At 45.4% G+C, this 20,686-nt stretch overlaps 1 protein-coding gene across 7 annotated transcripts in view; it reads left to right on the top strand.

The window, feature by feature from the left end:
* ubr4 (ubiquitin protein ligase E3 component n-recognin 4) overlaps nucleotides 1-20,686 on the top strand; it is a 69,819-nt gene that overhangs the window by 46,142 nt on the left and 2,991 nt on the right. For all 7 annotated transcript variants that reach the window (XM_069183945.1, XM_069183944.1, XM_069183941.1 and 4 more), the window contains 29 exons: nucleotides 173-298; nucleotides 1,029-1,157; nucleotides 1,475-1,818; nucleotides 2,885-2,975; nucleotides 3,244-3,328; nucleotides 3,694-3,821; nucleotides 4,262-4,391; nucleotides 4,713-4,870; nucleotides 6,065-6,174; nucleotides 6,483-6,624; nucleotides 7,142-7,223; nucleotides 7,905-8,078; nucleotides 8,338-8,459; nucleotides 8,801-8,998; nucleotides 9,426-9,506; nucleotides 9,792-9,879; nucleotides 10,338-10,465; nucleotides 10,950-11,057; nucleotides 11,627-11,746; nucleotides 12,194-12,384; nucleotides 12,611-12,784; nucleotides 12,964-13,063; nucleotides 13,490-13,708; nucleotides 14,111-14,224; nucleotides 14,382-14,524; nucleotides 14,963-15,088; nucleotides 15,517-15,711; nucleotides 16,265-16,489; nucleotides 20,518-20,608. In XM_069183945.1, the coding sequence (XP_069040046.1) occupies nucleotides 173-298; nucleotides 1,029-1,157; nucleotides 1,475-1,818; nucleotides 2,885-2,975; nucleotides 3,244-3,328; nucleotides 3,694-3,821; nucleotides 4,262-4,391; nucleotides 4,713-4,870; nucleotides 6,065-6,174; nucleotides 6,483-6,624; nucleotides 7,142-7,223; nucleotides 7,905-8,078; nucleotides 8,338-8,459; nucleotides 8,801-8,998; nucleotides 9,426-9,506; nucleotides 9,792-9,879; nucleotides 10,338-10,465; nucleotides 10,950-11,057; nucleotides 11,627-11,746; nucleotides 12,194-12,384; nucleotides 12,611-12,784; nucleotides 12,964-13,063; nucleotides 13,490-13,708; nucleotides 14,111-14,224; nucleotides 14,382-14,524; nucleotides 14,963-15,088; nucleotides 15,517-15,711; nucleotides 16,265-16,489; nucleotides 20,518-20,608 (4,122 nt within the window). The remainder of the gene's footprint in view (nucleotides 1-172; nucleotides 299-1,028; nucleotides 1,158-1,474; nucleotides 1,819-2,884; nucleotides 2,976-3,243; nucleotides 3,329-3,693; nucleotides 3,822-4,261; nucleotides 4,392-4,712; nucleotides 4,871-6,064; nucleotides 6,175-6,482; nucleotides 6,625-7,141; nucleotides 7,224-7,904; nucleotides 8,079-8,337; nucleotides 8,460-8,800; nucleotides 8,999-9,425; nucleotides 9,507-9,791; nucleotides 9,880-10,337; nucleotides 10,466-10,949; nucleotides 11,058-11,626; nucleotides 11,747-12,193; nucleotides 12,385-12,610; nucleotides 12,785-12,963; nucleotides 13,064-13,489; nucleotides 13,709-14,110; nucleotides 14,225-14,381; nucleotides 14,525-14,962; nucleotides 15,089-15,516; nucleotides 15,712-16,264; nucleotides 16,490-20,517; nucleotides 20,609-20,686) is intronic.

The raw sequence follows: 20,686 nt of genomic DNA, 5'->3' as shown, positions 1-20,686 counted from the left end.
CCATGCCTAAAATATAGACATCTGCACTATTTCCTGTCAGGTAGTCCCTGATGTAGGTTGTAGTTTATACCATAGAAGCAGAAGCCCTGCAGGACCATTGGACAGCCGCAGTGTGTTTTGGCGATGAGATAGGATTGCACATCTCGCAGTGAGGTTGATTTTTGTCTCCCAGGCCGTGACCAACATCAACACGCTCCTGGACAAGGCGGACCGTGTCTACCATCAGCTCATGGGGCACCGGCCCCAGCTGGAGACCCTGCTCTGCAAGGTGAATGAAGCAGCGCCTGAGAAGCCACAGGTAAGGCAGACTGCCCTCCACCACCACCAGCGTGCAGCCCCCACCTGGATGATGTGACGGCAGCCAAAGTACACCAGTCCGCTCCCCACACACCAGCTCTCAGTGGGGAGGAGAGTAGAGTGATGAAGCCAGTTCAGAGATGGGGATTAGTAGGAGGCCATGATTGGTAAAGGCCAGGGGAACTTTAGCCAGGACATTGGGGTTAACACCCCTACTCTTTTTGAGAAATACCCTGGGATTTTAATGACCTCAGAGAGTCGGGGCTTTGGTTTTACCTCTCATTTGAAGGGTGGCTCCTTTTTTACAGTATATTGTCCCCATCATGTAGCGTTTTAATTATTAAATCCCTATTTGTTAACTGCACTTGGGAGAAAATGTAACCAAAATAGCCCAACGTTTCCATGTAGGATTTCATGTATATGATAGCCCGAAGTATAACCAGTGGCAAATCTGAATGCTGACATGATCTTAAACCTCTAATCTGCCCTGAATGTGAAGAAATGACAGATCAAGCCTGATGGGGGATGATTGCAGGGAGTTGACTTGGGTTTTCATTTTCACGGATCTGTCTGCAGGAAACATTTTTTTTAAAAACAGGCTCAATCCGGAATGGTGCGATGTTTGAAAACTTTGAACGTTACCTAACTGACAGCGATCGGCGCTCGAGGTCCGTGTCCAGAGGCTGTTCCTGCACTTTCTCATGCCTGGCGTGTGTTTTGTGTGTTCTCAGGACGACACGGGCGCGGGGGCAGGGGTGGGGACGTCCTCTGCCAGTGTGAACAGGTACATCCAGCAGCTGGCCCAGGAGTACTGTGGGGACTGCAAGACCTCCTTTGATGAGCTCTCCAAAATCATACAGGTCAGAGCAGAGCGAAACGGGCAAGCATCCATCTCCCTGCAGGCAAAGGAATCTTTTGGGAGATTTTCCTGAGCTGGATATCTTAATTATCTGTAGAAAGGGGCTTTAGCTTTGTGTTTATTTTAAAATTCTACACCTCGGATCTCTTTAAAATTGTTTCATTTGTGGGCTGAGTAGCAAAAACATGTCTGAACTTACTTGAGAAGGATGTTCGGGGAATTAGAATGGCGCTCAAAAAGCGGGAATTTCAGAATCCTCTCCGAAGAGCTGCCTCGCCCTCAGGTTGGGCTGACCGCGCGGGTCTTTGCCCTCCTCAGAAAGTGCTGGCGTCCCGGAAGGAGCTGCTGGAGTACGACCTGCAGCAGCGGGAGGCGGCCACCAAGTCGTCGCGCACCGCCGCCCTGCCCACCTTCACCGCCAGCCAGTACCGCGCGCTCTCCGTGCTGGGCTGCGGCCACACCTCCTCCACCAAGTGCTACGGCTGCGCCTCGGCCGTGACCGGCCACTGCATCACCCTGCTGCGCGCCCTGGCCACCAACAGTGCCATCCGCCAGATCCTGGTGCTGCAGGGCCTGATCCGCGAGCTCTTTGAGTACAACCTGCGGCGGGGCACGGCCACCATGAGGGAGGAGGTGCGGCAGCTCATGTGCCTGCTCACCAGGTAGGCCCGGGGGGCGCCGGCGGGGTCTTACAGCCTTACATCCAAAGCCGTTCTCATTGCCTTAATTACTGCAATGCTCTACTCCCTGGGAGTATCTAAATCTAAATCTACTCTGAACAAGCTGCAGTATGTCCAAAATTCAGCAGCCAGAATCCTGACCAGGTCTAGTGCAAGTGTTCACATTACTCCTATCCTGGAGTCCTTGCACTGGCTTCCGGTCAAATTCCGCATAGACTTTAAAATCCTCATGCTCACCTATAAGGCTTTACATGGCTTGGCACCTCAATACCTGTCTGAACTTTTATCGCCCTACTCCCCACCTCGCAACCTCCGCTCTTCAAATTCTGCCCTCCTTACTGTCCCCCAAGCCCGTCTACATTGTATGGGTGACAGGGCCTTCTCCTGCTATGCCCCCAAGCTCTGGAACTCTTTGCCCAAGGATATTAGAGTCACCTTCTCTAAACTCCTTCAAATCCAGACTCAAAACCTTCTTCTTCAGAAAAGCCTTTACTTAACTGGTTCCATTCTTCACCCCTCTGCTCTTCTTAATACCACCTTCCACGGTCTCCTCTATTGTTATTGTTGTAATTATAATTGTCTCCTATCTTGTGAAATCTTCTTATTTATTGTTGTAGTCTTCTTATTTATTGTTATTGTCATCCTGTAAAGCGCTTTGAGAAGCCACCTTTAAAGGCGCTATATAAAATAAAGTTTATTATTATTATTATTATTATTATTATTAATTATTTTGGATTCATCTCTTACCTGATTTGAGCAAATATTACATAAAGGCCCTGTATCATGGGGCAATATTGGGACCATGATCAGCCAGAGTTGCAGAGAATCCTCGTTTCAAGCACTTGCAAGCCAGGTGGCAATATTAAGACTGACAGAGGCAGAGAAGACCAATTTGATATTCAATTCCTTTCCTTAAGACTTCAAAATGTTCCTATTCACACACATCAGCAGCCTCTCTTGGGAGGGCCACAGTCGTGCTTGCGTTAGAGTTTAGTGTTCCTTGGGTTCGAAGGTCCTGTGTTGAGAATTTGCCTCCCTGTTGCTACAGAGACCATCCAGATGCCACCCAGCAGATGAATGACCTTATCATTGCCAAGGTGTCGGCTGCTCTGAAAGGACACTGGGCCAATCCTGACCTGGTGAGCGTGAGCTGGGTTTTCCGTATCCTAGAGTGGCCTGTGATCCGAGGATTTTATTATTGGATCTTTCCATTTCAGCCAGATTTTTTTTCAAAGTGTAATTCCAAGACTACAGTAATAAGTGGACTCTAGTAGTGACGGTATACACCAACGTCTGTAGTTTTCCCTACGTGGACGGGCTGTGTAAGTGTCGTTACTGGTCTTTAGGAGGCAGTAGTGAGTACAGGTAGTTCTCACACTGTAAGTGTCCCTGTGGTTGTGTTTGTAGGTCAGCAGTCTTCAGTATGAGATGCTGCTACTGACGGATTCCATTGCCAAAGAAGGGGGCTGCTGGGAGCTGCGCCTGCGTTGTGGTGAGCAGAACTCGGGCTCTTTCTTACTTCAAGGGCTTCTCTCATGATGCAAGTCTTTTGACTGCTTTTGTTTTTTTTGCTGATGTTGCGTGTTCCTGTGAGGATAGGGTTGTACATACAGCACCAATAAACAGTTTCTTAATAACCGTGAGACTGCAGCATATTGATTTGCCAGTGTATAACAGCATTTGAAAGTGTGCTTTTCTTAGTTCACGGTATGCTTAGCTTCTGCGCCAGATGATCATTTCAAAGTAAGAAAAAAATATTTTGAGTCTGGTACAACACAGTCACTACAGTTGTGCAGGCATTGTCTTCAGTGTGTGACATGCGACACTAATCTGATCTCCCCTGCTTCCTGCAATCAGCTCTCAGCCTGTTCCTTATGGCTGTGAATATCAAGACCCCAGTAGTGGTGGAAAACATCACCCTGATGTGCCTGAGGATCCTGCAGAAGCTCATCAAACCCCCAGCACCAACCAGCAAGAAGAACAAGGTACATATCCCACTCACAGGCATCCCAGCCCAAAGTGATAGATGACTAATACATGGCTGGGATTAATCAGTAACAGCTGTTTGTGTATTGTTCCATTTGAAGCATTGTTTCGTTGTTTGATGCTGTTTAATAGTTTTGAGGATTTTACTAAAGATCATTCAAAGTGAACATCCTTCTTTAAAATGGCATCTGAATTGCAGATATAGTGATAGAAAAGAAGAAAAGCCAGTCAGTGCATTTAATTCTTTTCATGCTTTCTCAGGTGGGAGTAAGCAGTCTGTTATAAAGAGCAAGTAAAAAACTACCAAATTCAAATCAAATATGAATATTTTTTAGTTTGAAACCTGCTCTGTTGAATCACTAAATACTATCTCTGATAAGAATGACAGGTTAAGCCCTGAAAGGAATTTTAAATGCTCATTTTTCTCCGATTCTGTTAGGATGCTGCTGTTGAATCTCTGACCACAGTCAAGCCCTACAGCAATGAGATCCATGCACAGGCCCAGCTCTGGCTCAAGAAGGATCCTAAGGCATCTTATGAGGCCTGGAAAAAATGTCTTCCAGCCAGAGGTAAACCATTTTAATGCCTTTTTTTATTGTCACTGAAATTAGAGGCTTTTGAGCCAATTTCAGGGGTTGGGGAAAGAGTGTGTTTGGATGCATGCTCATCCAAATTAGTACTTATACCTCAGTACCGAAGAATGCTGATGAGCCATTCTCTTGATTAATAAGTACGGTGTTTGCCGGGGGAGAGAGCTCTTTACGATGATTTCTATTTTGGCAGTAATTTCCTCGAGCCTCCCCTGCCCCACACGCCTCGGGTCCAGCCGCTGTGATCAAGGGGTGGGGCCGGAGGTCGTGTTGATGCAGATGGCGATTGTGTCTTGACAGGTCAGGAGAACATCGCCAAGCTCCAGAGCAAGGTGGAGGCGCGGCGCCAATACCTCATGGAGAAGTATGTGTGGAAATGGAAGCAGTTCATGAGCAAGAGGGGAAAGAGAACATCTCCTTTGGACCTTAAGCTGGGACACAACAACTGGCTGCGACAGGTAGCGTTAATATAAGATCACTTTATTGGCCATATACAATTTCTTGCATTAAGAATTTGAATTTTCGCATACCCCAGCTTGCTCTCCATGAGACACACAAAGACAGGGAGAGAAGCTAGGGGTCAGAGCGCAGGGTCAGACATTTATACAGAGCCCCTGGAGCTGCTGGGGTTAAGGGCCTTGCTCAGGGTCCCAACGAAGTAGGATTTCTATGCCAGCCACAGGATTTGAACCAGCAACCTTTCAGCCACAGTGCCACCACTCCGCCCACAGATGTGTCAAAGTCAGAGTGCTGTGTTGAATGTAGTAAAAACTTTCTAAAACTTAGACTTTTAGCTTTGTTCCAACTGTGTAAGGATTGCAGGTCATTAAGAGTTAGAAAGTTCGTTAATGTTTTTGCATATACATTTTTCTTGTATTCACTTTGCATAAAGAGGTGCTTAAAGAAATGTGGTATGGGAAAGCAGTTACTCGTGAACTTTTACCGTAGTGGAATAGAAACTGTCCTCACTAGTGTTGTACATCAATACTGCAATGGCACAGGACTATAGGACTTGCATTAATTGGTGAGATTCACCCCATCTGCTGTCGCAATAAAGCCCAATCCATCATTCAGGATCACAACCATCCCGACCACAAACTGTTCTCCCCCTTGCACTCTGGCAAGTGGTACTGCACTATTAAAGCACAGACCACTAGGCTTAAGAACAGATTCTACCCTACTGCAGTACGCATCCTCAACAGCTGACTGCTGTGCCTCAGACTCGGTACACATCTGCACTCTGCACCTTTTGCATGGTGTGCTATGTTTCTTTCTCACTACTACATACCTGTGATCTCACAACATATTTATTGTTCCTGTTATTATGTTTGTAATTTGCTAGTAAGAATTCCAATGTACATGTGTATATGGCAATAAACTCCTCTACTGTACTCTTTGCATATGTGGCTGCTTCCGACTCTGTACTTTTTGAGTGCAACTATGTAAATGGCTGATGTTTTTCTAAAAAACGTTGGACTGGTGCCCGTGTTTTTGAAAACAATTTGTACTCAAATACCCAATTCTGTTGCACAGTCTGAGGGTGCTTGAGAAATGTTTTTAGGGCCTCTTTAGCTTTCAGGAGTAAGATGGCAGGCAGTCACCGTTTCAAGGGTTCGGTAGCAAATCACAGGAGTGTGCCTTTCGTCTTCCAGGTCCTCTTCACTCCTGCCACCCAGGCAGCCCGGCAAGCAGCCTGCACCATCGTGGAGGCCCTGACCACCATCCCCAGCCGCAAGCAACAAGTCCTGGACCTGCTCACCAGGTACTGCCCTGCTGCCAGACCTGCAAGGAGGAAACAGCCAGTGGCAGCTAAACCTGTTCAGAAAACAAGACCTTCTTGAACGTCTCCCATCTTTCTGCATGGTTGGCTTCTGCTTCTGATCTGCTCCTTGTGACCAAGTGGAAGCAGATGCGCTAGTGCACAAGTCTGTGTGTCCATCAGACTTCGGTGGTGTTTTGCAGATCTGTTTTTGTTGTGAAGTGTCATGGAAGACTTCAAAACCTAAAGGTGTGGGCTGTTGGCATTCAGGTTGACATTTTTTTAAGCTTGTTTTTTTGCTCTTCTTCCAGCTACCTGGACGAGCTCAGTATCGCAGGGGAGTGTGCAGCTGAGTACTTGGCTCTTTACCAGAAGCTCATTAAGCCAGCCCACTGGAAGGTGTATCTGGCAGCTCGGGGAGTCTTGCCATACATTGGCAACCTCATTACCAAGGTATTTCAGTGCCTGTTAAATGCTGTCAGGGTTGTTAAGGTGTTTGCTAATCATTTCATTCCTTCCTGTCAAGAATTTGTCCACTGAGGATGCATTTTCTTTAAAGACCTAGGAGGAGATTTCAGTTTCAAGTTTCAAGGAGCTGATTCACACCAAAAATGAAAGCTAACTGTTACCAGCACTTCCTAGATTCTGAAACATTACAGGGTTGTGGGTTTGAGTAGAATGAATGACATGTAGTTCAAGACTATTGCGAGCTTAGTTGTGAGTGAAGGTTTTGATATAATTTGGCCTATCATTTTAGGTGATCTAATTTAAAATGAGTATACATTGCAGAGTTCTTCGTTTACTGATATATACGTGGGCTTGCCACACTTGTTCAGAATAACTGCCTGTAATAAAATGTGCAGAATTATCTTTATCTTTCCGAGGAAGTCTCCTTCGATGGGGCAGAAATGTTGAGGGAAGGAGGGAGGTCCTTGAGGCTGGTAATGTAGTGGATTTGTTTCTCTCCCAGGAAATTGCCCATCTTCTGGCCCTGGAAGAGGCCACTCTCAGCACTGACCTGCAGCAAGGCTATGCCCTCAAGAGTCTGACAGGTGAGGCACGCAGAGGACCGGATCTCCTCATTCACTGGTGCGGCAGGGCATGACCTACTCCTTACCATGTTCTAACAAGTTAAACACAACACTGACTATATGCCTATACCACAAGCTAATACTATTCCTAGTTGAGAACATTATCCTCTGTTTGAGCCGTAGAAAATGCCAGTCATTTCTAGTGAGAAGAACTATTAAAAGTGTTGCTCCTGGAATACATATCAGTATCATGTAATGCATCACAGTATATGTGAATGTATCTTGAATGACAGTGTTATTCAGTCAGTGGGCAGAGTGGTGGTACTGTGGCTGAGGATCTGCGCCTGTGGCTGGAGGGTAGCCGGCAGAGGAATCCTACTCTGTTGAGCCCCTGAGCAAGGCCCTTAACCCCAGCTGCTCGAGGGGGGGCCATATAAATGGCTGACCCTGCGCTCTGACCCCAAGCTTCTCTCCCTGTCTGTGTGTCCCATGGAGAGCAAGTTGGGGTATGTAAAAAGTCACATTCCTAATACAAGAAATTGTATATGGCTAATAAAGTGATCTTATCTTTGACTGGGGAGGGGAGTATTTGAGAGTGCTCAAAAATACGTCTCCGCTGTAATAAGCAAAATCCGTAGAGTACAAACGGGTAGGAGCGTGGGCCAGCAGAAGGTGATGGAGGTGCCTTTTCCTTTCTGGCAGGCCTGCTGTCCTCCTTCGTGGAGGTGGAGTCCATCAAGCGGCACTTCAAGAGTCGGCTGGTTGGCACGGTGCTGAACGGCTACCTGTGCCTGAGGAAGCTGGTGGTGCAGAGGACCAAGCTGATAGACGAGACCCAGGACATGCTGCTGGAGATGCTGGAGGACATGACCACAGGTGACCACCTGCCGCTGGCACATCCGCCCAACGCCCTCTGCCCACAATTGTGACTGCTGAAGAACTGACCTTCTGCAGTTTCTCTTTTAAAGTGAACATTTCAACAGTATTTGAATCGCCCCGTTCTGGGTTTCCAGTGTTCACTCCCATCACTCAATATGGTGTGCAAAAAATGAGTCGTTGCATCCAGATGCCTCAAAACAGATTGGTATTTAAACTCAGAAGATTCAGGTGGAAATAAACATTTTTATTTCTTTAGGAACGGAATCAGAAACCAAGGCCTTCATGGCTGTATGCATTGAAACCGCCAAGCGCTACAGTCTGGACGATTACAGGACCCCAGTGTTCATCTTCGAGAGGCTCTGCAGTATCATCTACCCTGTGAGTGGCTTTTTTTTCTGGATAGACCTTTCCGCACCTATGAGAGAGAAAACCAAGGGAAAATCAGTTTGAGTTCCTGTCAGCGCTTTTTCCTCTGCTTTTGTTCATGTCGGGCTTCCTTGCGTTGTCGCATTGGTGATCAATGTGTACCTTCTGTGATCAGCCCTTTCAGCTCGTGTTCCAGAATAGTCTGCCACTGTCTGAGGTGTGTCACTCCTGGCTTGAGCAGGAGCTTAAAGAGCTGTGATTTGTTTTGCTCCTCCATAGCCAAGAGCTAGCTGAACTGAGACTTGACCTGAACTGGCCGCTGTTCCCCTCATTGTGTCACCCTCTCCCCCCAGGAGGAGAACGAAGTGACCGAGTTCTTCGTGACGCTAGAGAAGGACCCGCAGCAGGAGGACTTCCTGCAGGGCCGCATGCCAGGGAACCCCTACAGCAGCAATGAGCCTGGCATCGGGCCGCTCATGAGGGACATCAAGAACAAGATCTGCCAGGACTGCGACCTGGTGGCCCTGCTGGAGGACGACAGTGGCATGGAGGTACCGTCAGACACCAGCCTGCCACACGGTGCCCACTCTGGCACAGTCTGCGCTGTTTCAGAAATCTGCAGAAACTCTATTCTGTGTTTTTGCACCTATTGCAAACCTTCCTCTTGTTGTTGGTAGAGAAGCAATCATTTTAATGAAAGAATAATATCCAGTTAGTGCACCTCAAGAAACCAAATCTTGTTTGTGACAACTCCTTGCCACTAGTACTTAGAACCCTTTTGCATGTTATTTAGATGGTTGTCCTGTTTTAACTGAACTGCAGTGCTAGTAACATTTTAAATGCTGGTATGAAGTGTTATTCCTGTTTATTTCAGTGCTTTGAAAATGAGTTTTAGGCTTAGCCTTCATTCCCTTAGTATAGAAATAAGTTTTACAAAGCATGCAGCTTGTCTAAAATATTTTTTATTTCTTGCCCTAGCTGTTGGTGAATAATAAAATCATTAGTTTGGACCTCTCGGTTGCTGAAGTTTATAAGAAGGTCTGGTGCCCTACTAATGAGGTAAGTGCCAAGACTTATGGGTTTTGCCTCATTTTCTCAGGTGTCTGTTTTTAAATAGGTTTCTGTTTCAGGCCCTGATAAAATGCATACAATGAAATAACGCATGCATTCAGCATTACTGGAGTGTACCCTCTATTAAAAAAACTAGTAATATCCAGAATGTAATTGCATATACCTGTGTAGTAAAAAAAAAAATATTTCAAAATCTTAAGCAGGTGGCTCTTCCACTGAGGTCCCTGTAGTTTGCTTTAGTCTCTTTGACTGTAGTTCAATTTGCGTCTACAGGGAGAGCCAATGCGAATCATCTATCGTATGAGGGGGCTGCTGGGGGATGCCACAGAGGAGTTCATTGAGTCCCTGGACTCCACTACAGGTACTGGAGTTATGAGAGAATACATTACACAGCATACTGTACACTCATTCAACAAAACTTCTCTGCATTTCCTTTGCCTATCTCATCTCTGGCTCCTGTGCCTGAGTCATGCTTTCCATGAAAAAAAAATAATTTTAATGCTAGAATTGGTTTGACAGCTTTTGCATTCATATTAATTTTTACAATAGCATATATGTTAAAGATAATCAGGATTCATGTCAAGCAGCTATTCCATTAATATGATTTGTATTTGAGTGCCTTGTACTGTAGATGTCAAGGGATTTAAGTCAATAATAATAATAAAGGTTCTAGAATGGTGAGTTTACAGAGCTTACTACCGTCTTATTAAATGTGCTTCTCCTTTCAATTCTAGTTTGTTGTGACAGTTTTGTCTGTAGCTGTGATGCTAGACTCTGTGACCCGAGTGCACTAATGGCTGTCCTGTTGCTGCTTTGCAGATGAAGAGGAGGATGAGGAGGAAGTGTATAAGATGGCAGGAGTGATGGCACAGTGTGGAGGTCTGGAGTGCATGCTCAACAGACTGGCAGGGATCAAGGATTTCAAGCAAGGGAGACACCTGCTCACCGTGAGTGTGTGTGCTGTAGATGGGGAACTCACCCCCATTCCAATGTCATTGTTAGGAATCTGATTCAGTGCACTATGTACTGGTTCCTTAAGCCCTAATGCTTAACTCTGTAGACTTTTTTTTAAATGTATTATACTTGCCCGTTTCCAATATTATTGTAATTACATTTAAATAAATGGTCATTCTATGGCGACTGGTGGTTGCACTTTATCTTCATGTAGAAGATGAAATTTACAAATGTGCAGTCATTCCCATAGCCACATGGAGGTTTGTCATCTCGAGTAGCTAGTATAACACTGGTGACCCATCATGGCATTGCCCAGACAACAGTGATCTGCAGTTAAAAGAAATTTAGAAAAAGATTTTAATATAAACTATCAGTTTTCAGCAATTGTTTGGTTTGATGCCTCATTTTAAGAAAGCAGGCGCATCTTTCTGAAAGGCTGCACCCCAGGAATATGCTCTAAGCTCTCTCTCCCCCCAGGTCTTGCTGAAGCTGTTCAGTTTCTGTGTGAAAGTGAAGATCAACCGACAGCAGCTGGTCAAGCCAGAGATGAACACTCTGAACGTCATGCTGGGCACGCTGAACCTGGTGAGACTGACACTCTCCACCCTGCTCCCACTGGTCCAGTTCGGTAACAACCTGCCCACTGCACAACATACTGCAGAGGCACTGGTTGAGTGTGCTACTGCTTGTCCAACCACCAGAAAGCTTAAGTTATTGCTGAAACTATATTACACACGCAAGGGAGAATGCAGTAGTGCTTTGGACTGAATACTTCGGATGGCTTGTGGAAGCAATCTAACCCTATTGTAACAATTGAAAATGGTTGCTTAGGGCATCTAATCTTATCTTTGTGCTGATGCACTAGGATCTGTGCTGCAGTGCTTCCTTGTGATTGCCATGGTTTATATGTAGGGGTTATATAAATGGCATGCAGGTACAGTATGTGTGAACTGAAAATGTGTACTAAAGGAGTAAGAGTACTACACTATTTTTTTTTGTAGTGTACTTCGGGAGGTTAGTTCCATTTTATGAACTGATTTTTGATTTAGATATTTCTTAGTTTTCTTCAAAATCTTGAAGGGGGGTGGGCTCACCACCGTGATGTCATCTACATCATCAGTAGATGCTTGTGCTGATGTGTATAATTGTTGCAGGCTTTGGTGGCCGAGCAGGAGAGTAAAGACAGTGGAGGAGCCTCCATTGCAGAGCAGGTCCTCAGCATAATGGAGATCATCCTGGACGAAGCCAACGCTGAAACAGTGTCTGAAGACAAGGTGAGGTTGTTTTTCCTCTTCCTCATATGTTCCATCTACAGGCCTTGGGACAGGTAACCAGATCTCATTCTACAGATGATTGAAGTGAATAGCTAGTACTGTGCTGGGAAATGAGATGAGTAACTGCCTTTCATTTTTTCTCTTTTGCACATACTTTTTGCTTTTTTGGATGGAGCACTTCTCACCTTGCCTTATTTGATGTCCGTCACATTGTCCATTGTCTAGCATTATCAGTATTTTAAGAGCAGGTTTATAATATGAGGAATAGTTGCAAGCAGAACTATCACAGGGGCACATGTTTGATACAACAATCCAGATAATTCTGGGTTGGCTGCAAAAAAAAATATTTAAAAGCTTCATTCAAGGCTTCAAATAGTAAAACTCACAAGCTGATGTATAAAAATGGCCTTACACCTAATATTCATACCTTTTTTCCTTCTCTGGCAGGGTAACCTACTGTTGACAGGAGACAAAGACCAACTGGTCATGCTGCTGGACCAGATCAACACTCCCTTTGTGCGTTCCAATCCCAGTGTGCTGCAGGGCCTGCTCAGGATCATCCCATACCTGTCCTTTGGAGAACTGGAAAAGATGCACATCCTGGTGGAACGTTTCAAGCCCTGCTGCAACTTTGACAAGTAAGAGCCTGCTTTCAACCATCAAGGATTCCAAGTCAAAGTGCTTTTTTAGTCATGTATAGTTTTCATAGGCGAAACAGTTTTAAGCTGCTTGTTGTTCTAAACATACCACAGGGGCAAGAGTTCCCACTGCTCCTGCATGATTGATTACCACTAAGCCTGTCCCAGGCATGTCTTGTAATCATCACTGTTTTTTTTAAGCACCTTGTGATTGTGCTTTCTTCAGGTATGATGAGGAGCACAGCGCAGATGACAAGGTCTTCATTGACTGCTTCTGTAAGATTGCCGCTGGAATCAAAAACAACAGCAATGGCCACCAGCTGAAGGACCTGATCCTTCAGAAGGGAATCACTCAGAATGCACTGGACTACATGAAGAAGCATATCCCCAGCGCCAAAAAGTATGCATCAGAGAAATGCTTTAATGAATCCAACAAGCATGTTTGTAACTTGCAACAAGTCATCCTTAGCAAGACTTGGTTCCTTTTCTGATCTGCATTTTGCCTTTAGTTAGAAGCCAGTCACTCTATTCAGATGTGACCTTCTGGAGTCCTGCCCTGAAATCCTTGTCTTGTTTCAGTCTTGATGCTGATGTGTGGAAGAAGTTCCTCTCCCGTCCAGCGCTGCCTTTCATCCTGAGGCTGCTCCGCGGACTGGCCACCCAGCACCCCCCAACTCAGGTACAGCACTGTGGGCAGGGCCAGAGGAGCCACACTAAAGCTACAACGTATTTTTCCTACTGCTGAAATAAGGCTTAAAGGACACGTAGGGTTGTGAACCTCCACCTGAATGATCAGCCTGGCTACTACTGATTTAGCTCATTCTGCACAGCAACATAAGTGAAAGCTGTTGATAATTTCTCATTTCAGCAGTAAAGAATTTGAGAGAAGTCTTATGTCGGTGATCTTCCTAGAAACAGGCATGAATTATCAGTTTCCTTTAAAAGCATCTTGCGATAAATATGCTTTTGATCATTCTGGGAATGGATGTTTTCAAGTGTGAAGTTGATGCATCTTCCTAAATCTCTCAGAGCTATGGGAACCAGAGTGCTGCCGTGTAGTGGTGGTCTTTTATCTCGTTTCCTCACCGTGTTCGTTTCTGCCCAGGTGTTAATCGGGACAGACTCCATCAGCAACCTGCACAAGCTGGAGCAGGTGTCGAGCGACGAGGGCATCGGCACGCTGGCCGAGAACCTGCTGGAGGCCCTGCGGGAGCACGCCGACGTCAACCTGAAGATCGACGCGGCGCGCCGGGAGACGCGGGCCGAGAAGAAGAGGATGGCCATGGCCATGAGGCAGAAAGCCCTGGGCACTCTGGGAATGACGGTGCGTGCCCTTTCCAGTGGCGCGAGAGAGAATGGCTTCTAGCCTCCTGGGTTTTATTGAACAGCTAGATGGAGTTGTGTAATGGTACTGAGCAAGGAGGGTGACATGCGCAATCTTCCAGTTCTATCCTCTGCAGGATTTGGGGAAAGTTCATTGTTTGATTAGCAGTTAATCGTTATACAATTAAGGTATTCGTTACACCAAACGTGGGCTTGATTTGGACAGGCGTATTCAGTGTTTAAGCTACTTTTAAGATTTAGATCTTTCTCTTCTGGATTACATGTCCGAAATTTCTGCATAACCTGATTCTTGACCATTGGGAATTTATTTTGAGTGTAACATCCCCTAGGCATGATCTGCTTGTAGTAAGACCACCGAAGAGTGTGCGCCCTTGTGTTTCAGACCAATGAGAAGGGCCAGGTTGTGACGAAGACTTCCTTACTGAAGCAGATGGAGGAGCTGATCGAAGAGCCAGGGTTGACATGCTGCATCTGCAGGGAAGGCTACAAGTTCCAGGTGTGTCTTCAGTGCGGGAAGAAGAGGGGAAACGGTTTCATTTTTATTTGGAATGTTTCCAATTGTTTTCACATGCTTCCAGATGTCGCATTGGTGCGTGGTATATGCCATTTCCCCGAGTTTAGCTGCTGATGCTGTCATTTCTTTCTCTCCACAGCCCACAAAGGTCCTGGGTATTTACACCTTCACTAAGCGCCTGTCGCTGGAGGAGTTTGAGAACAAGCCCCGCAAGCAGCAGGGCTACAGCACTGTCTCGCACTTTAACATCGTCCACTACGACTGCCACTTAGCTGCTGTCAGGTACTGGGGAACGTCGCCAAGTCCTCTGCTTCAGCCCTTCAGCTGAACGGCTGTCCATTTTCTGTCAGGAGCAAAACCACCAGCTGTCACAAAAATGTACTAGTTTAGATTTCTGTAACTAAAACACTAAAGAAGTGTCTTATTCATGTTATAGTGGTTGAGATTGACATTTCCCAGTCGCAGCACAAATTCTCAGGGATTTGATGTTTTTCTGGAGTATGCCAGTGACTGAATTCTTTACTTTCCTAATGCTCAGTGATGACTTTGGTCTTTCAAGTGTGATTCTCATCAAGCATGATTTTGTTACGCGTTCTTTGTACATTAATAAAAGAAATCAGTGTAATGGCAGGTCATGTTTCTCTTGCTGTGCTTGTTCTTTTCCCTGGAGAAGCTGGGAGGTTTGATCTCGGAATTGAGCCTCTCCCTCCTGTTTTGCAGGCTGGCGCGTGGGCGTGAGGAATGGGAGAGCGCCGCCCTGCAGAACGCCAACACCAAATGCAATGGCCTGTTGCCGGTGTGGGGGCCTCATGTGCCCGAGTCCGCCTTCGCCACCTGCCTGGCAAGGTCAGCTGAGCTCAGTCTCGCCGCTCCTCAGTCCTGCACGACAACCGTCGAAAACGGTTTTAAAACCTTAAAAAATCCGGAGAATAGTTACTGAGTTATCAAGGCAGATTGAGATTACTTGAGTCTTTCTAAATGACTCTTAAGTGCTTTTTTTTTTTATTTTAAGATGACCAAGGTGTTCTCTCAGTGCTAATACAAGCTGGGGTCTGCAAACTGTGCCAGAACTAGAAAACGAAACTAGAAAGTTTAACATTTACAGAGTCGTGTTGTCGAGGCCTGTACTCCAGGCTGTTTAAACTTTCAGCTTCAGATGACAGTAGAACTACTTTCTACACAGAATAGTGAGTCTTGGAGTTTTCTTGACAAAAAGCAGACGTTGCCAGTGCTCATACCCCGAGTATTTCTCTGTCCTCCCCGTCTGCCCACAGGCACAACACGTACCTGCAGGAGTGCACCGGGCAGCGAGAGCCCACCTACCAGCTCAACATCCACGACACCAAGCTCCTGTTCCTGCGCTTCGCCATGGAGCAGTCCTTTAGCGTGGACACGGGCGGGGGCGGCCGCGAGAGCAACATCCACCTCATCCCCTACATCATCCACACCGTGCTCTACGTCCTCAACACGTAGGTGCCCGGCCTGTCGCTGTGAAAGACGCAGTCTGGCCACGCTGTCTGCCGGATCTCGAGTCTCCGCAGTGAGCTTCGGTCTTGGTTTTTGTGTGCCCTCTTGTGGAGGGCAGGCACACACACACCACTAATCCTCAAGGGCTGAAGGGTCTGCTGGATTTCATTCCACTCTTGATCTTAATTATCAAATTGAGTTTACTTTTGGTCTTAATCAGGTATGAATTAAAAATGTACCTATTAAGCCCACAGGGCTCCGGTGCTTGAAGGTTGGAGCTCTCCACTGCTGGTCCCAGATTAACCCCTGACCCACAAGGTTTAGCTTGGACAAGCATTCAAACCCAGATCCTTTAGGAGAACCCCTGATCGGAATTGCTTTGGGGAACCGAGCTTGATAAACCTTGCAATGTCAAACAAGCTTCATGGAATTGGAGATGGGAACTAGTTTGAAGGGTGGTTCTAGTCTGTCATTGATAACTGGGAGCGGGACTAGCCCTGCCCCAGGGGTACGCCCCTGGAAACGGGGTGTCTGATGGCCGTGTTGCCGTGGCAGGACGCGAGCCACGTCGCGGGAGGAGAAGAACCTGCAGAGCTTCCTGGAGCAGCCGCGGGAGAAGTGGGTGGAGAGCGCGTACGAGGTGGACGGGCCGCACTACCACACCGTGCTGGCGCTGCACGTCCTGCCGCCCGAGCGCTGGAGGGCCAGCCGCGTGGAGGTGCTGCGCCGCCTGCTCGTCGCCGCGCACGCCCGCAAGGTCTCCCCGGGGGGCGCCACCAAGTAAGTCCCGTCCTTTGCTGTGGAACATGGGAAGAAAAAGACCAGCGTTGTGTGTACTATGACAGGGGAAGCGCCTCGGCGCTGCTCCTGTATAATGCTGCAGGACAACGCGTCGCCTCCTCTTGTGTGGTGTGGTCGGAACTCCGCTGGGTGTGATGGCGGGCTCAGGGCTGCCCTCTCTGGGGAAGTTACATGGGTTTACTCCCACCTCCCAACATGCACGACAGGCTTCCTCAGCTGCTCTAGTGGTCATTTGCCCCGGGGCGGGCGTGACCCCAGTGGCAGAGCAAACGGCATGATGTGCCATCTCCCAGTCACATCTGGAAGACTGCACTGCTGGCTCTGCCATCTGTGAGACTAGAGGGGCTGCGTTGCTCCAGAAATGTCCTTAACATACAGGACACTCTGAAATAAGCTCAGGAGGATGACATGTTGTAATATGCTCTCAGGAAATGTCATCTAATCTTAAAGTAGGACACTGCTTTTATTGTTCTCTATGCACTTTTTTTAAAAATGTATACCTTTTTAACTAATTTTGGTGCTATAGATTATTAGCTGTCCGTTTAAACCCATTCAAGTGCACATGTAAGAGAATCATTTGCATTTTAGCACTTTAATTATACAATTTGTCAGTTTGTATTTAAAGAGGAATGATTAAATGTCATTTTTAGTGCGATCTGCCTTTAGCTCATTTTTGTCAAAAGATTAATAGGCTATTCTAAAAACATGGCTTCCTTCTATATCCTCCTGTAAGCAAGCTATGACTTCAAGTCAGTAAATCATCATCTTCTGTACATGAACCACCCCGCAGCATAAATTGTTATCCAGACATCTTGCAGTGCACTCTCTACGGCCTCTTCTGTCTTGGTCCTAGTGTCTGATTGTTAAACATTTCTGAGACAAGTTTTCTTCTCAAGCAACTGGCTTATCCGAGACCCTATCATTTCATAAATCTAAAGGTTCTACTCTGTTACTCACAGCAATTAATCGTGGAAGTATTTAACTTGAAGGAAAATTCTTTTTTAAGCCATGGCACAAAAAGCAGTATATGCAAGTATGCTAAGTTATAAAATACAAATATTTCGCTGCATTGCAAACACAAATCAGTGTGATGCACTGTAAATGAGTAATTTTTCTAAATTGTTTATTAATTGGTGTTCTCCAGAACTTGCTTGCATTGAAAAATTGCAGAGGTCCATTGTGTAGTACACCCTGGTGGACCACAAAGCTTGAATATTTTATTTTCAATTTAGTACCTGTTAAAATCAAAGACTGTGGTTTCCCTTCTGAAATTGATTATTTCTGAAAAGATATATTGTTCCAATATCTTTGTTTAACTTGCAACTTCCATTCATCTGCAGAGATTGCAAGGTGGCTGTTAAACGTGTCAAAAGTCTCCTGTTCACATGAGACTCCAGCTGCTTGGCTGAAAAAGGGCGAAACCACAATGAAAACATTCATTGGAAATATGATCATTTCACCTGCTGGGTGGTTGTTATAATAGCTTTAAAAAAAAAATCCCTGTGGAAGCAACATGTCCCCATATGACTTTCTTTTGTGACGGTTTGTTTTTCCTTACTCTGATTTCCTTACTCTGCTTTGAAGAACAGTTGGTGGATCAGTTTTTCTTGGTTAGGATTTTTGTGGAGATATCAAAGTTTGTACATTGCAAGCTCTTCAGTTCTGCAGCCTGCACTTTTCACGATCTGATCTGAACTCAGCTATTTTTGTAAGATCAATGAAAGATTTGATGGACTGAACTGTACCCTACCTGTTACTATTGTCTTGTGATCTTGATCTGTGTTAAATGTTTTGCTTAAGATCATTCCAAGAGACCAACTTCACCAGTGTTTTTTTAATCAATAAAGCTTTTAGGTTTCCATTAATGCAGGACTAAACTAATCTATAATCTGTGCACAGCAGCTGCCTGATTTCTCTTTGTTGTATTGTTTTTAATGGATCTCTGCTTTTTCACTGCTGTTAAAATGTGCAAGAACATAAGATCAATGGACTTAACGGGTGAACCTTTCTAGGGGATTCAGTTTTTTCCTCCTGTAGATTTCTCTGGCAATGCAGACCCATTCTGACGTGGTGAGAAATAAACTGCAGTAGTTTATATGTCCATAATGACCCTCTTCTCTATTGCTTTCCAGACAGTAAATACTCTTTCCCACAGTCCATTCAGGTTTTTCCTTGTGACAGTTCGCCAAATAGGTTTAGCATCACATAACTAAAACACATCCACTAATAGCCCTGAAACAAGAAAGCCTGTGGATCTCAAGAGCTTCTCAGATTTCTGGTTTAAAGAGCTAGAAGATGCAAAGAAGACTTACAGAATGGGCATTTTCGCTGCTTGCTTTTGGCCAGCCTTGTGTGGAAGAATAGTTTTAAGTGCCTAGGACAGGCAGCAGCTTTGTCATAGCTTCACCAGCTAGAGACTACATTATTCTTGAATAATAAATGAGGCATTGACATTAATGAAAGCAGAGAGCTTTCTTCCTCCCCTGACAGATCTGAGGGGTAAGGCAGTGGTTATCTTTTCATCTATAGGTCCTAAATAAATCTGGAGGTCATAACCTTTGCCTGTTACTGCAGAGGGATTTCATTTTCAGGTGTATATTTCAGATGTCTTGGCATGAAATTGTCTGGATTTAGGGAGCCTTTTTTTTACAGCCATTGACAATGTCAGATATGCAGCAAAATTAACAGGTTACAGGTTGGCTGATAATATAATAATATATTTGAAAATATATCGTAAACCCTGCACTGTGAAGTAGTGAAATCTGGTACGCACACAAATGGAACAGTACATAGGGGTACTAGAGATTTTACACTGTTAGAATGGCCTGAGTGTACTGTTGTCCATTAACTGTTGTCCTGCGGTGTCATTTGTATGCATACTAAAATTCTTTGTTCCTCAGTGCATAGCATTGACTGTACACATTTTTGCAGATGATAGCTTGCTTTATAAACCTGTCTTTTCTTCATTGCTTAAATACATGTCCTGCAGTGGGGATACATATTTAACTGACAGGTCAGTAGTACGATGCCTCTGTGACAGAGTCAATACAAGATCCAGCCCTTCTTTGATAAAGCAAGAATTTTTAACATGTTTGTTGCTGAAGAAAACCCTGATCATACCCTGATGTTAGTGCTCATCCGGATTCAGTGGGTATTTCTTGTGCGTGGGGACTTAAACAGAGACTTCACGTTGTACACTGCAGACAGAATCACGGCCCTGTAAACCTTGATTCACGTGCTGAAGTGAAACAGGTACCCACCCACAAAGCAGGTACAACGTGCCACTTATGGTACAGTTACAAAACTAATTAAGATAATTACATGCTACAATAAAACAAGTATTTTGTATCAAGTCCAAAATTCCACCTTAAGCCCTTCCCTTGTATCTTTTCAGTAAAAGTTACATAATGTTAGGACCTCACCTCAGGCACGGGTGTATACTGTATTTACAGTAGACAACGGCCAACTTCTTTTGAGATAGATGTCTTGCATTGTTGTTGAGCTGCTATAGATAATCAACAGAGTGCACTGAAGAGCTAAAGAGGTCAATCCCAGCTAAACTGAAAAGAGTGGAGTTTAGTATTCTGTCTCAGGTTGTATTACTGTATGATGAGCAACACATATGGTGCATCAGTCACTGACTTGTGACATCTATAGAAACCTGTTAAGAAACTGATCTTTTGGCCAGCATTGTATATGCTGACATCATGGAAGAATTGTTTAAACCTTTTACTTCTCGATGTTCTCCATGCCAATTTTAAACACTGAAATGAGAGAATGTGGATATAACGGGGTTTTGTGTAAAGTCTACGAACAGCCATCAGACTTTGAAACTTCAGTGTAAGACTGTGGCCTCGCACCGAGGACATTTTTTTTATTTCCTGTGGAAGAGTTTTCTAGAAAGCTGTAGGTGGAACTAAAGACTGAGTGAGGTTGTGGTCTGTCGAACGGAGAGTGCGTTTTTGCGCCAGGGGTTTGACTGAGCCATGCGCTGTGATGTCTTTCAGACTGACAGACAAAGCTGTGAAGGAGTATGCAGTGTACCGCTCTCCTCTTCTCTTCTGGGGCCTGGTGGACCTCATTTACGATATGTTTAAGGTAAGGAGGGACCTTTTCATAGAAACCCTGTGGGCGAAGAAATTGCCCTACTGGTTCTCTCATAATGCCTAGTGTCCG

This window comes from Lepisosteus oculatus, chromosome 25, assembly GCF_040954835.1.
Source record: "Lepisosteus oculatus isolate fLepOcu1 chromosome 25, fLepOcu1.hap2, whole genome shotgun sequence".
Classification (NCBI taxonomy): Eukaryota; Metazoa; Chordata; class Actinopteri; order Semionotiformes; family Lepisosteidae; genus Lepisosteus; species Lepisosteus oculatus.
This window is presented reverse-complemented; position numbering and strand designations above follow the sequence as displayed.